This window comes from Chiloscyllium punctatum, chromosome 5, assembly GCF_047496795.1.
Source record: "Chiloscyllium punctatum isolate Juve2018m chromosome 5, sChiPun1.3, whole genome shotgun sequence".
Taxonomy (NCBI): domain Eukaryota; kingdom Metazoa; phylum Chordata; class Chondrichthyes; order Orectolobiformes; family Hemiscylliidae; genus Chiloscyllium; species Chiloscyllium punctatum.
The window spans coordinates 109,759,919-109,775,436 of NC_092743.1; the positions used below are offsets into that span (position 1 = coordinate 109,759,919).

The 15,518-nt window shown below is 40.8% G+C and overlaps 1 protein-coding gene across 1 annotated transcript; it reads right to left on the reverse strand.

The window, feature by feature from the left end:
* Nucleotides 1-5,928: 5,928 nt before the first annotated feature.
* Nucleotides 5,929-15,417, reverse strand: LOC140476773 (uncharacterized). Its single transcript, XM_072569577.1, has 4 exons — nucleotides 14,660-15,417; nucleotides 8,158-8,250; nucleotides 6,422-6,535; nucleotides 5,929-6,126 (listed from the first exon to the last, which is right to left on the reverse strand). Exons 1-4 carry the CDS (start codon nucleotides 15,396-15,398, stop codon nucleotides 6,089-6,091), a joined length of 984 nt encoding a protein of 327 aa, XP_072425678.1. The 5' UTR covers nucleotides 15,399-15,417; the 3' UTR covers nucleotides 5,929-6,088.
* Between the last annotated feature and the right edge of the window lie 101 nt (nucleotides 15,418-15,518).

Consider the following 15,518-nt stretch of genomic DNA (forward strand, 5'->3'; position numbering starts at 1 on the left):
CCATTCTTTCACTGTCACTGGGTCAAAATCCTGGAATTCCCTCCCTAAGGGCATATGGGTGAACCTACAGCATTTGGACTGTAGTAGTTAAAGAAAGTAACTCATCACTACCTTCTCAAGATCTGAAAAGGTCAGTCCAAATTAAAGTGATGGTTGTGATTTGCCTTATGAAATTCCAATATTAGAGAGAGTGAGCAGAACGAAAGCAAAAGCTTGGACACCAACCAGCCCTTATGCTACTGTTACAAGGTGATACTGGAAATGGTGAGAGATATTGACAATTTTGACTGGTAACTTAGAGCATGGCCAACCTAATGGTAAGTTACATGCAGTAGCACAGTATACAGGTACAGGAATACACTGACATGTACAAAGTGTATGCTATGTTCTGTAGCACTGATGTTGCAAAGATATGGGGTGTAGATACCTTTTGCATACCAGAGTGCCAAAAGGCTGAAGCACTCACCAATGCACATGAGGGTACTATAAATCTGTTGGTGCTATCATCGTAGGCTTCCTTAGTAATTCTGACTAAAGGAACTGCTACATAGCAAGTTCCTGTGATGGAAGTTATCACTGCATTTGTACCTGTCCAGATGCCTCTGGAGGTGTATCCAATGACAGCCGTGTGCCATAAACATATAACAATCATCTAGGCAAAAGTGAGGATTGCAGAAGCTGGAGATTAGAGTTGAGAGCGTGGTGCTGGAAAAGCACAGCAGGTCAGGCAGCATCCAAGGAGCAGGAGAATCAACGTTTCGGGCAAAAGCCCTTCATCATTCCAGATTAAGGGTTTTTGCCCAAAATGTCAATTCTCCTGCTCCTTGGATGCTGCCTGACCTGCTGTACTTTTCCAGCACCACACCCTCGACATACAATTATCTCCACGCAAGCTGACAGAGGCAGGTTTTGGTCACCTCATAAGAAATAGGAGCAGAGGTAGACCACATAGGCTCTGACTGCTCCTCCATTCAATAGGATCATGATCTGACATGCCTCAAGCCCTCTTTCCTGCAATCCTTAATTTCCCTACTGATCAATAAATATACCTAACTCAGCCTCAAATATAAAATAAGGTCACTGCTCCCCTCAGCCCTCTGGCGAAGTAGCACCAAAATAACAATGTGTTAGAAGAAATTCTTCCTCATCTGAGTCTAAACTTGGTGCCCCATTATTCGGAGACTAGGCCTTTTGCTCCTAGATTCTTCCATGAGGGGAAATATCCTCACAGCATTAACCTTATCAATTCCCTTAAGGAGGGGAGCGGTGTAGTGTGCATTATTAAGAATAAATTATTCAAAACTGTGTGCTTACTCACAAACCAAAGCTCAGTAACACAGCACACAGTTCCACTAGATCAGTCATGTTCAGATGAAACATGCCTGAATCAGAGATATCATAGAATTCATGTCATCCAGAGTACTTTGACTCATGAGCCTCACCAATTCCCTGCACAGTATGGGCACATCTCTTTGTATGCTCCCCATCCTTAAAAGGAACTCCATCAATATATAGAGCTTAAACCTTAAGGTACACAGCCCTATTGATGGGCTAGTTACAGATCTAGTATAGTTGATCACCACAATGCACAGGATTCTTGTTGGCATGTATGACATGCTGCCTGCTAGCCAACCAGGCCTCCTTGGCAGCATCATAAGAAGTGGTGATAGTATTATGACTTTGGGAGGTGTATTTTATCCTGTGCTTTTCTTTTTAAAAGAAAAGAGAGGGGTTTTGAGCCATAGGTGGGGCCAAGCTTATCAGTTTGAAGAGACAGCTCAGCACCTATAGATCAAAACCGCTCAAAAATAAAGGGCAAAATGCATCTCCCAAAGCCATAGTATTGTCACAAATCCCATTGATCTAAATCAATTATGGGTTTTGTAAATAGACAGTTTTAGTTATAGTGCCTTTGTGAGTCAGGTAAAGTTACAAGAAGCCATCTCCTTATTCCTTCTCCCACAAAGCTAACGACAACACAGCAATAGTGCAACCCTACAGATTAAACTGTGCTCGCTATAAGGATATTTGTTCTGTTGTATACCAGTTGAATTCTTAAGGGGTTGAACAGCCTTCCTTTCAATCTCACTGGTTGCTCACTAGAGATCTTGATGGTCACAAAAGCTTAATCAATTATGACCTGCAATTGTGATAACCCAGTGATGGAGATCAATCTCATTGGCCTGTGCACTGGAGACCCCAACTGTTAAAACGTGCACAGTTCTGGCAAATGTGATCTGTAAAATGCAATGATATGTTCTGCTCACTGAAGTTCATTCCCAATACTTGCAACAAAGTTAAGACTTTAGTGATATTAATGATTACGGACAGTGCATGACAACAAAGTCTGATGTGCCCTTTACCATCTTATTTCTTATGGCAATGAGTATAAGTTACCCAACAACTACCTCTTCAGCAGTATATTCAATGCAGAAGGTATAGGCTAACTTGGTCCTCTTTTACCTAGGATACTCATTCCCATCTCAAATTGTTATGCCCAACACTAAATGCCTTAACTGCTTCTCTAGCTTTTGCCAGCTTGCTTTCAGCTGTATTTGATGTTTACTGGATCACTTATGGTTACATGATCCTCAAACTGACTGACCACTGAGAAAACTTACTTATTCCAGTATCTCTGATCAGACAGATCATGTCAATGGGTAAATACCCTCCTCACCTGCACAAACTTATGGCACAATCAGAACCAGCTCATTGTTCTGCATCTCAATCTACAAGATATGTTCCAGATCCAGCATTGTCCTTAAACCTTTTTCCCCCCAAAAGGTTACATGCTGGCCCTTAGCAAGTTGACAAGCTATTAACATCTTCGTTGCTCAAATCAGGTAGCTTACTAGTCCCACGTGCACCACTCATCACAATCACTCACCAACTGAACAGCATTGGAAAAATTACATGCCCAATTGCCTATGCAGCAATTTTCTTAATGTGGTCACCAAATTCTGGTTAGAATCTGAAAGAGATGTTCTGGCAAGTCTGACAAAATGAAGAAAGATTAGGAGAAGTTTTTGCCTTATTTTTGTTCTTTTTACCCCTTCCTTTCAGATGAAAGGCCTTGTGTGGGGATTGTGGAAAGGATAAGGTAGAGCATGGAACAATCAGTGACCAACAATCCTGTATTTTAAGCAGTAACTGTCCTTTACTTTAGACTGTTGTGCTGGGCAACATTTTATTCTGTATTTCTTAGGCAGCCTGTTTGAAACCAAACTCTGAAGGGCAAGTTGGTGAAGTTACCCTGAAGCAACATTGATCTCCCATAATTTTGCACATTTATCCCATTTACATCTCCACAACTGACTACTAGCTTGTACTAGCTCCAAAGCTGGAGATAAGAGAGTGAGTTCCCCACCAGCCAAGTTTCCTTTATTCCCAGTAACTATAACTACCAATTCATTTCAGAATTCCTTTTCTTGTACCAGCCTGAATTTTATACATAGAAACAACATAATGACATGTCTGTCAGCTTACTCCCACTGTGCACCTCAAACTATAATACTGTAAATCATAAGAATACCACAATCAAGTGAATGTCGAGTGCAATGTGTTTGACTCCCCATCCTTTCAGATAGCAAGTTAGAGGTTACCACAAACCTGGGTTGTAAACATTCTCCACTTCTACCAATTATTTTTAAAGTCAATGCATTCCTGCTCCCACCCCACACAATTAGTTTTATTTGTACAATTTTAGCATAACCTTCCTGCTCTGATCGGTTTACCTTGAGTGATAGAGAAAGGGCAACGGGCCTATCAGCGTCACATGAATCGCAAACTGAGTAGAGGTCCCATCCTTCAAGGATCAGCAGAGATTCACTGAGGGTGCTCTGTTCCTTCATATACTCCTTCATTTTGTCCTCTTACTAATGGAATGGAGTTTGCATTGCTTTCCTGACAGCAACATTCCTACTCAGCATGCAAAGTACTATGAAGTTCTTGCTCTAAATGTATGCCACTTTCCTTTGTATGCAGTGTTTTGTTTTGGTATTTTGCAGCAAGGCCTTGTAAAACCTTGCTTAAATCCATGCACATTACCTTTCACGCAGTGTTCTTACACTACATACACCCATCTTTCATCTTAGACTTTTGGAAGCTAATGTGGACAGGTATGGATTTATATTCATACATTGCCTTTAGCACCCAGGTTGAAGGGCAGAAGGAACTATTTGGTCAAAATTTAACTTCCTGAGAAGGGAATCAAGAACAATCCACAGATCATAATTTTTAAGCTGGGGCTACACGAGCCTAGGCATGAAGTTTAAGAAACCGATGTTAAGCTGTACTTATAATACCTTGTTAACTGATGTGTCAAATCAGATCAAGTGAAAACAAATGATGTGATAGCTTCCCAAGCAAATATGTTCACTACTGAAACATTGTTTTCCATCTTTTAAAAGTCAAACTGCCATAACTGGAACTGCAACCTAGCCAAAAAAGTATGCAATGGCATAACAATAAGTTTAACCTACCTTTAATTCAGAACTAGCAATACTAAGCTCAGGCAGCAAGCCAACTACAGAGAAAGATTACCAATGTACAAGTACATAGTCAAGTTATAAATTATGAATCCCAGTACTTGATGAAAAAGAAACTTGCCCACCAAAAGGACTGAAGCATAATTGCATCACAATTACTATAAATGTGCAAAAAGACTCATGTCTGCACTTTACACAAATCAGATGCTTCAAAGTATTCCATAACTAAAGTAGTAGGTGGGTCAGACTGTTTCCTGGATGACAGGACTGACAAGAGGAGAAACTGGATCAGTTATGACTAATTCAGGGTATGGAGAAGAAAGCAATGATCATATTGAATGATGAGCAAGCTTAAAAAAAAGGGGCAAATGGGCTACTCCTGCTCCTATTTTCTATGCTTATGTCTAGTAGTGAAGTACAGAACTAGTTTGCATACAGGAAGCTTCAACAAAAATATGATTATCTCATTATGAAAATATTCTTCAGCTATAAATAGTAGCCAGGACAGGGAAACACCCCAGCTCTTAAAGAATCACATGCCAGCATTTTTTAAATAACAAGCATTCAGGACAGCCATTGGAATCAGTTTATTATCTCCTCTGAAAGTTTGCAACATTTCCTCAGTTCTGCTGAGTAGCAGCCTTGATTTTTTGCTCGGTCCTGAAATGTGTCTTGGTTAAGAACTGAGAGGTTCAGGTGAGTGCTATCAATTCAACAATGACTGACATGCTGTAATGTGCGGAGACCAAAAAGGAATAAAAAAAAGAAGCCATTTTATAACAACTTTATCAGTTAATCTATGTTGAAGTGAAAACAGTTTGGGCAACAGGACAGATTTAATGCATGCTCTGCAAAAGACTCAATATTTTGAAAAATATTAAATTAAGTAAGGATGCACCATATGATCAACAAATTTCATAAAAATCCTGCAATGCTTGCCAAGTCTAAGCTGCCATCAAAAGGGAAATTACAATTTCAAACAAAAGTGTTGAATGCATAGCAGAGGCTGAACCAGGTTCATTATATGACCATATATCATAATTCTTCAATTAGATGGTGTTACTGTTACCAGGAACTGGAGAATTTTTACTACCTCTTGACACCCCGCACCACCTCTCCCCCGCCACCCCCCCATCCCAAAAATTCTCAACACAAACCAAAGTATGTGTTACTAAGAAACAACTGACCACACAACCCAATGGTTATTAAATTGAATCAGTCATGGAACTCAATGCAACTAAAGAGACTGCTACAAATAAAATGGTTGCATTATTAGTGGTCAAAACATTAACATTCAACCAGCACTTCAATTATCTGTGTTTTCAAAACAAGTTATGAGCAAAAGCTTAAAATGTTACATGCTTTCAACACTTACAAAAGCTCACTGCTATTCAAAGTGATTTTAGATTTTTAATTCTTCAGTATTTAATCTCATGGATTCAATAGTTTGAACAGAATAGCACACCACTCAATGCCATTTGCACCCATTTATTCTCTTCAACCAGTGTTAAAAATCACTCCATATTGTGTTGGCATACAAGTGGCTTGAATACAGATCAAAAGATTCAATCTTCTTTCTTGAACTGGGCGCAAAGATGAATTTAGCATTTTTTCCTAGTCCTCCTCCTCAATGAATTTCCTAGAATTAAACAAAAATCAAAAACAGATTTTATGGGTCACCTAGAGTTCAATATTTACATTAAGGATCAAGTTTATTTTTTAAATTAAAAAACTTGGTTTACTCCATTTCAGAATACAAAATGTTGCCCAGTGAAGTCAAATTTGGTTCCATTTAATTTCAGTTCCCAGAATTGTATTTTCAGACCTCAGTACAGTTTTTGTAGAGCCCTGCTTAACAATCAACTTATATGAAATGATCAGTCCACTTAGTTAGTGTTTGTGTTATAAAACAAAACAGAACACAAATTGATCACCTTGAAATCCGTGCAAACAGGATGAATCCCAAGTCTCCATCTCATTAAACTCACATGTGCCTTTCTTAACAGGAACTGGTTTGCAGTTGGCTTTGGCATTTTGTTGCAGTGTCTCTATAAGAGAGAATGTTTTAATTTTAGGGGCATCAACAAAATTGCATTATCAAATCTATTTACATAGTAATCTCATGTGAAATGCCCCTCAGCAGAGAATGGATCTTTCCTGTGGAGGTCAAGTACATGGTGAGCAATCACACAGAATAGAGCTTTTAAACGCAGATCACAACCATTCATGCTTTCCAAAATCTTAACTCACTTAACTGGCAAGTGACGAATCTGGCTTGGAAAGGTACAAACCGAGATTTGCTGTATTTATTTTGGGGAAAAATAAGAGTAAGAGTATAATGAGTCCAGTACACTCCAGAGTTAAAATTGATGTAATTGAAATGCAAGACTGAAGTTCAACAGGGTAGATACAGAGACCTTAGATTTCCCTGACTGGAAAGTCTAGAACTAAAAAAGGCAAGGGATCAGTTATCTTCAAACTGAGGCAATAAGATTCTTCAGGAGGGTTGTGAATTTTCAGAACATTTTTCAGAATCTAGGAGGCTGAGATATCTTGGACTCCAAAGAATCAAGGGATAGGGCAGGAGGTAGAAGTAATAGATAGGTTGATAAAGAACTCAAATAGCAAAACAATCTAAGTGCATTTGTCCTCAATAGAAATTCAAAACTCCAAACTAGCTTTTTAAAACTGGATTAGTGCACATGGGGAATAGGAGTACACTCCTTGATGTCTCAGAGGTAACTGAGCAAAGTTAGTGGCCCAAAATATTCCAGTTTGACTACCTTCCCTTCCCATGACCCACCATTCCCATTTACTTGCTCATTCTAAATGTTGAAGAGAACACTTAACTAATATCCTATTGGTTACACACTGCTGGCGGTTTGAATGTAAACTTTGGAAGTGTGTCAAGTCTCCAGTAAAGCTTATTCCTGAAATTGAGGCTAGAAAGGAACTGAAATAAACGAGGATGCAGGAGGAGCAAGGCCAAGTGGTGCAACACCAACTAGGAGAGAGACTACTTCCCCTTTCCAGGCATAGCACTTTCTCCATTTGAACTTCCAGCATGCTCTCACTCAATTTTTGCCATCCTAAAAATCATCTGTATGATAAAACTGCACAAGGTAATGTAAAATTATGGTGATTTATAAGTAGTTCCAAATTAGAAGGGATATTGTGGTGAAGTTGCAATGCCCCTACCTCTGGGGCCAGGGAATCCAGGCTCAAGTTTCACCATATCCACAATGTTGGAACAGGTTGATTAAAAATAACTAAAATCAGGCTCAAGGAAATGTCGTATTAGTGCAATACTTAATTAGTGCCAGTCTTCAAAGTACGTTTTACATTTTTGAAAAGGTCTACTTTAAGAAGTGCTGTTTTGTAGCAAATATGAAGTTCACTCAGTGCAATACACCACAGGCAATCTGAAGCTGTGGAATTTACAATTTATTGTACAGTTAGTGCTTCAAATCTATTCCAAATATCACATTCCTACTACCAATTTTCCTTAATTCTCATTGCATACCTAACATTATTTCAGACAGACTTGAGCATGTACAGTTCATATCAGCTTTTCCTGAATAATGCACTTTGGAACTGATCAAGGCCCAATAAATTCTGATAATAGATTTAGTATATATTTTATGTACATTAGAATTGAGCATACACTTACCATGTTCCACATCACCACGTGAAGTGGCTGACTTGGGTTTTGCACCAACTTTATTCCAGTATTCATCCACAGACTCCTCACTCCCATTTTGCACTTTTTGGTGAGAGAAATATGGTATCACATACATTTACATAATTATATAACCATTATTGAAAAATAATTGATTCAACTATTAGACCTTAGAGAAGCATTGGTGACTCAAACAGCTGTAAAGGAGGAATAAAATTTCTTAATGAAAATGTAGTGATTTCTGAGTTCAGTTCAGAAGATAATGCAATTTAAGTCACCAGTATTGTTGCTAAATAATGAAGATTAGATTAGATTACTTACAGTGTGGAAACAGGCCCTTCAGCCCAACAAGTCCACACCGCCCCAAAGCGCAACCCACCCATACCCCTACATCTACCCCTTACCTACACTACGGGCAATTTAGGATGGCCAATTCACCTGACTTGCACATCTTTGGACTGTGGGAGGAAACCGGAGCACCCAGAGGAAACTCACGCAGACACAGGGAGAATGTACAAACTCCACACAGTCAGTCGCCTGAGGCAGGAATTGAACCCGGGTCTCTGGCGTTGAGGCAGCAGTGCTAACCACTGTGCCACCGTGCCGCCCACCAATGAAGTACATAAAGCACACAAGTTGAAAGTACAATAATTCAGTCCTTTCATAACTACTCAATATATTGCTCTGCTATAAGTTGCAGTTAAGTAGACAGACCAACCTTACGTATTGGCAAACTTAAATTCAAACTTGTTCACTTGATCAAGTCTGGTTCTGAATGTTCTTAACAGTAGCATACTGTAACCATTCTATACTACAGTTCAAAAATGGTTGATCATTTTAGAAAATAGATTTAGTAATAAAGCCAATGAGAAACCTGAATATAATACTGATGGATTAGGAGGGTAGGTCAGTAATCTTGTTTTTTTCTCCCTCCTTGCACAGGAGGGATTTCAAGAAATAATTGAAAAGTTAATTTTTGAACCTCAAAGTTCAATGATATGCCTGTAAATCAGGAAGGATATTGAAGACTAAATATAAAAGGGGTTGGAGCGAGGCATGGAAGCTGCCCCTGGATACCCAATAAATCTCAACACTGGTATCTGCAAAGTTGGACAAACATCACTGCTGAGTCATTCAAGGTTATGATGAGGCTGTCCTGTAAAAGTGGTTCACAGAACATGGAGATTATGATGGAGGCTGGGGTGGAGAATTTAATTAGTGTGATCGATAAAGTCCTCTAAAGTTACTAAGTATTCAAAAAAAAAGTGTTGCCTCATTTTGTGCAAGGTAGTCAGGCGGTCAAGGAATTTAGAGAAAAATGTTCATGTGAAATTAACTGTATTGGTAGGTAACAATAAAAAGGATTACTAAGAAAGAATCAGACATTGTAATCTATTAACACTGATTTCGAGCTATGTTATAAACTAAGAGGGAAAATGACAAAATTATCATAATGTCAATGAGCAATCAATAGATTAAGACAGAGGGGAAGGAGGGAATTAATGTCAAATGAAGGGTGAGGGAAGAAATATGCAGACTGTAGCATCTATGAAGAGAAGGTAACATTTAATCTTGGAATATTTAAACCCACAGTAAATTGTCAAGAATGATGATGTTCAATACTCTTTGAACAACATACAAGCAACCTAACAAGAGGCTAGGCCAGTATATACAGCCATCCTTAAATTTTCCAGAGGGCAGTTAAGGGAGTCAACCACATTGCTGTGGGTTTGGAGTCACATAGGGCAGACTATGCAAGGACAGCAGTTTTCTTCCCCAAAAATGCCATTAGTGAACCATATGCTTTTCTGACAATTGACTGGTTTCATTGTTATTAGATTTATAATTCCAGATTTTAGTTGAATTTTATTTCTATCATCTGCTGTGACAAGATTTGAACCCAGGTTCCTGGAATATTATTCTAATGTTAGTAGAACTCAGCAGTAAAAGGCACAAGATAAATAAGCTTGCAGTGCAGATTGAAATTGGCAGGTATGATATGTGGCAGACATGGCTGCAAGGGGATCAGGACTGGGAGCTGAATATTCAAGGATATACATTCTATCAAAGATAGGCAGGTGGGGGAAGTGGGTTGCCTTAACAGTAAGAAACAAGTAAGGTCAGCGTAGAATCTATGGGGATAGAAATGAGGAACTGCAAAGGGTAAAAGAACCATAGTTAGAGTTATGTACAGGCCTCCAAACAGTAGTCAGGAGCTGGGGTGCAAGATATACCAGGAGATAGAGAAGGCAAAGTTATAGTGGTAATCAGGGAATTCAATGTGCAGGTGGACAGAAAATCAGGTTGATAGTGGTTCACAAGAGCAATTTGTGGAATGTCAACAAGATGGTTTTTTGGAGCAGATTGTGGTGCAGCCCACTAGGGAACGGACAATAGTGGATTTATTGTTGTGCAATGAGGCAGTCATGATAAGGGAGCTTAATGTGAAGGAACCCTTAGGAGGCAGTGATCATAACATGATTCAATTGGCAGAGTAAATGGAGAGAGAGAAGACAGAATCAGAGGTAATGGCATTACAGCTGAATAAAGGCAATTACAAAAGCTGAGGGAGGAGCTGGGTAGAACTGACTAGGAGAGAAGCCTAGCAGGAAAGAGTGGAACAGCAATGGCAGGAGTATCTGGGAGTAATTCAGGAGTCAGTGAAGATTCATCCAAAGGAAAAAGCAGTATGGTAAAGGGAGCATGAGGCAACCATGGCTGACTAGGGAAGCCTGAGATAGCATAAAAGCAAAAGAGAAGGCATATAATGTGAAGGACAGTGGGAAACCAGAGGATCAGGAAACTTAAAGACCAGAAGGCAACAAAAAGAAAGGAGGGAGAAGATTAAAAGGAGGGGAAGCTAGCCAGTAATATAAAGGGAGACTGGAAGAGTTTCTTTATATAAAAAAGGACAAATGAGGCAAAAGTGAACATTGGAAAATGATGCTGGGAAAATATTGTGGGGAACAAGGAATGGCTGAGGAACTGAACAATTAATTTGCGACAGTCTCCACAGTGGAAGACCCAAGTAATATCTCAAACATTTGAGAGACTGAGGGGGCAGAGCTAAGTATGGTGGCCATCACCAAGGAGAAGATGCTAGAAAAACTGAATGGCCTGAAGGTGGATAAAACACCTGGACCTGGTGAACTACACCACAGAGTTCTAAGGGAGATAGCTGAAGAGATAGTAGAGATGTTAGTGGTGAGCTTTCAGCAATTAATAGTCAGGGAGGATCCCAGAGGACTGGAAAATCACTAATGTGACACCTCTGTTTGAAAAGGGAGTAAGGCAAACAACAAAACAACAGATTGTTTAGCCTAACCTCTATCATGGGCAAGGTCCTAGAATCCAGTGAAGGATGAGATTTCTAAATACTTGAAGGTGTATGGTAAAATAAGGGAAGGTCAGCATGGTTTTATCAAGGTGAGGTCTTGACTACAAATCTGCTGGAATTTTGAGGTAGTAAAAAGGTTAGACCAAGGAGAACCAATGGATGTTATCTACCTTGACTTCAAGAAGGCCTTGACAAGGTGCCGCACAGGAGCCTGAGTAAGATAAGGGCCCATGGTGTTAGAGGTAAGATGCCAGCGTGGATAGAAGCTTGGCTATCCAACAGAAAGCTGATTGGGGATAAAAGGGTCTTTCTCAGGATGGCAGCTGGTGATAAGTGATGTCCCACAAGGCTCAGTGCTGGGACCACAACTTTTCACTTTATATATTAATGATCTAGATGAAGGAATGGAGGACATTCTGGTTAAGTGTGCAGACATTACAAAGATAGGTAGAGGGACAGGTAGCATGGAGGCAGTGGAAAAGCTGAAGGCGGCTTTGGATAGATTAGGAGAATGGGCAAGAAAGTGGCAGATGAAGTACAACATGGGCAAGTGTGAGGTCATGCAATTTGGTAGGAAGAGGCAGCAATTTTCAACTGGGGAGAAAATTCAGAAGTCCGAAGTGCAAAGAGACTTGGGAGTTCTAGTCCAGGATTCTCTCAAGGTAAACTTCAGGTTGAGTCAGTAATTAGGGAGGCAAATGCAATTATTGTTTTTTGTTTAAAGCAAAGGACTCTAATATAGAAGCAGGGATATACTTCTCAGGCTCTAGTCAGAATACATTTGGACCACTGTGCAGTTTTGGGCCACATATCTCAGGGAGGAAGTACTGGCCCTGGAGTGTGTTCAGAGGAGGTCCACAAGAGTGGTCCCAGAAATGAAAGCTTAACATATGAGGAACATTTGAGGACTCTGGGTCTATACTCAAATGGAGCTTTAGAAGGATGGGGGAAGGGGGGGTGAATCTAAGAAATTTATAGAATATTGAATGGCCTGATCAGAGTGAATGTTGGAAAGAGGTTTCCATTGGTAGGAGAGACTAGGCCCCAAGGGCACAGCCTGAGTGTAAAGGGAAGACCTTTTAGAACATCATTGTGGGCGACATGGTGACAGTGGTTAGCACTGCTGCCTCACAGGGCCAGAGACCCAGGTTCAATTCCCACCTTGGGCAACTGCCTGCATGGGTTTCCTCTGGGTGCTCCGGTTTCCTTCCATAGTCCAAAATGTGCAGGTTAGGTGAATTGGCCATGCCAAATTGCCTGTAGTAAATGAAGGGGTAAATGTAGGGGAATGAGTCTGGGTGGGTTGCACTTTGGAGGGTCAGTGTGGACTTGTTGGACTGAAGGGCCTGCTTCCGCACTAAGTAATCTAATCTAAACAGAGAGAAGAACAAACTTCAGCCAGAATGGTAAATCCATGTAATTCACTGCCACAGAAGACTGTGGAGGCCACACCATTGAATATATTTAAGACGGAGATAGATTCTCAAAGGGGATCAAGGGTTACAGGGAGAAAGCAGGAGAATGAGATTGAGAAACGTCTCAGCCATGATTGAATGGTAAAGTAGTCTCGATGGGCTGAATGGCTTAATTTCTGCTCTAGACCATCACCTAATGATAGACGAGCTTTAACAGGCCAGTGTACACAACTAAGGTGATGGAACAACAAATTATTTTAAACATTGGTGTTTCTTTGAGAAAACTATTGTTTTTCAATGACAGGAGATCCTTACTGGAAAGAGGTCAATGGGAAAAAAACTGCCAGTACCACTGGAAGTTTTTAAAAAGATCAGGAAATGACATTCCTTTTTTAAAAAAATAGCTCTTCATCAATTATAGTAAACAGAAGTGAGGCAGCACGATGGCTCAATGATTAGCAATGCTACCTCAGCACCAGGGACCCAGGTTTGATTCCAGCCTCAGGCAACCATGCATGGAGTTTGCACGTTCTCCCAGAGTCTGCATGGGTTTCTTCCGGGTGCTCCAGTTTCCTCCTAAAGATGTGCAGGTTAGATGAATTGGCCATTCAAAATTACCCATAGTACTTCGGGATGTGTAGGTTGATGCATTAGAGAGGGGTAAATGTAAAGTAATAGGGTAGGGCAATGGGTCTTGGTGGGTTACTCTTTGGAGGATCGGTGGGGCTTGTGGGCTAAATGGCCTGTTTGCACGCTATAGTGATTCTATTATATTCTTTTCTAGGGATGCATTAAGATACCAAGTACTTTAGATGAAGTAAAAAAAAGTATAACAAATTAGGAAAAAACCAAAAAGCTGTTAAAGTCAGAATAGGAACCAATTACTTAGACAGATGGGGGGGGGGGAAAAGAGAGAAGGGGGAAAGAGGGAGGAGAAAAGGGGTGGTGGTGGGGAGAATTAGGGCAGTGATGAGACCACTAAAGAGCAAGCAAACTAAACTCAGTCATAAAACTGCCTCAGTGACAACACCAGACACAATATAATCAGAAAAAGATTAAAAATAGACATTGAAGATGGATGCAGGGAATGGAGAGGAGTGGGTGGAGATTGGCGAACTTGTCAAACGATATTTTAATTTGCTGAATTGTATCCAAAGGGTGATATCCCAATAAACAGGGGAGCCAGAGGGCTGGAAAAAGCTAATGGCGATCCTGGTGTATGTGGGGAGGAGAACGGAGGCATTCAACGTTTAAAAAAATAATTAAAAAACAAACAGAAAGGAAGACACCAGAACAATTTGTAACAGCCAGGAAAGATTGAAAAGAGACTTTTTTCCTAAAAAGAATTAGACGGGTAGAGATCAACATTTAAAAGATAGGAGGTAGAGAGTTCCACTGTTGGAGGGAGAAAACACGATAGTTACTGCAGAAATCAAATAGGAATTCAGGACACATACCGCAACCCTGCGAAAGTGCAAACGGAGGAGGTATTTCAAGTTAATAGCAGATGCACATGGAGGCAGGATGCACAGTATAGAAAATGAACAAGTTATGTTGATACGAAGCTGAAGTGGTTTTTGATCAAACTCCGGTCTATTTCACTTTAGGAAGGATTTGAGGGGTTGAGAGAATATTTAGTAATGTGCCATTTTAAAAAAAATGGTGTCATTTTTAAAGTCTAAGAGATAGAGACACTTCTGGACCAAAGTGACATGGATGTGAGTGCAGGACGGACCCTTACCGCTCATAGCCTTTCGAGTACTTTTCCGCCTCTTTTCCTCTTTCCTTTTACGCTCTGGTTTTGCGGTTTGTCCCAATTTCTGGCGCTCGCTGTGTTCGCTCCCCGCTTTAATATGCTCTCGTTGGCTAAGGGGACATTTAGCCGCGTCCAACGTCTTCTTCTTTGCTCTCGGTTTTTCTGGCTGTGGTCGGCTGGATGATTGGGTTGTTGACGAGACTTTGGATGTCCTCCGAACGATCTTCCTCCGAGAGGGACCACCTAGAGTGACGTGCTCTGCTCTGGATTCATTGTCCTGATCCTCCGAAGCCTGTTCGGAATCGGAGGAATATCGGGTTTTCTTGTTCTTGTTGGAGCTACTGGATTCTCGGGAGACCCTGCGGTATTTTCGCCGCCCGTTGGTCCCTGAATTGCCACCCACTGACTGATCTTTGCTGAAATGGTCCCTCTCTGAAAGGGCATCGCTACCCCCGTCCCGATTAGGCGAGAGAGTTCTACAGCCTGCACTGGCACTCTTCGCTTTCACGAACGTCTCTTTCTGACAGACGCTGCAAACCCTCTTTTGCTCAGAAACCAGCGGACTCTCCAAAGTCTTGTTGCCGCTCCGAGGCTTCGAGGTGGAAAGCACCTGAGGGACGGGCGGACGGCGCGGATTGCACATTAGGTGAGTGTAGGATACCTGGTTCCCTCCGGGCATGGCATCAAAAAAGTCAAATGACGACTCTTCATCTTTGGAAGACATTTCTTCAAAAGAGCCCTGCAACACTCCTGGCGGAGGTCTCGGGATTGGGAGACTAGCTTTCCTGCGGGAAGTTCGCGCTTGGTTCTGTAACCAAGCCAACACACTCGCAGAAGGTACATA

Coding starts and splice junctions, on each gene's coding strand:
- LOC140476773 (XM_072569577.1), bottom strand. CDS start 15,398: ATGTCTTCCAAAGATGAAGAGTCGTCATTTGACTTTTTTGATGCCATG. Junction 8,251..14,659: donor TACTCGAAAGGCTATGAGCG/GTAAGGGTCCGT, acceptor CTCACCAAAAAG/TGCAAAATGGGAGTGAGGAG. Junction 6,127..6,421: donor CTGTTTGCACGGATTTCAAG/GTGATCAATTTG, acceptor GTTTAATTCTAG/GAAATTCATTGAGGAGGAGG.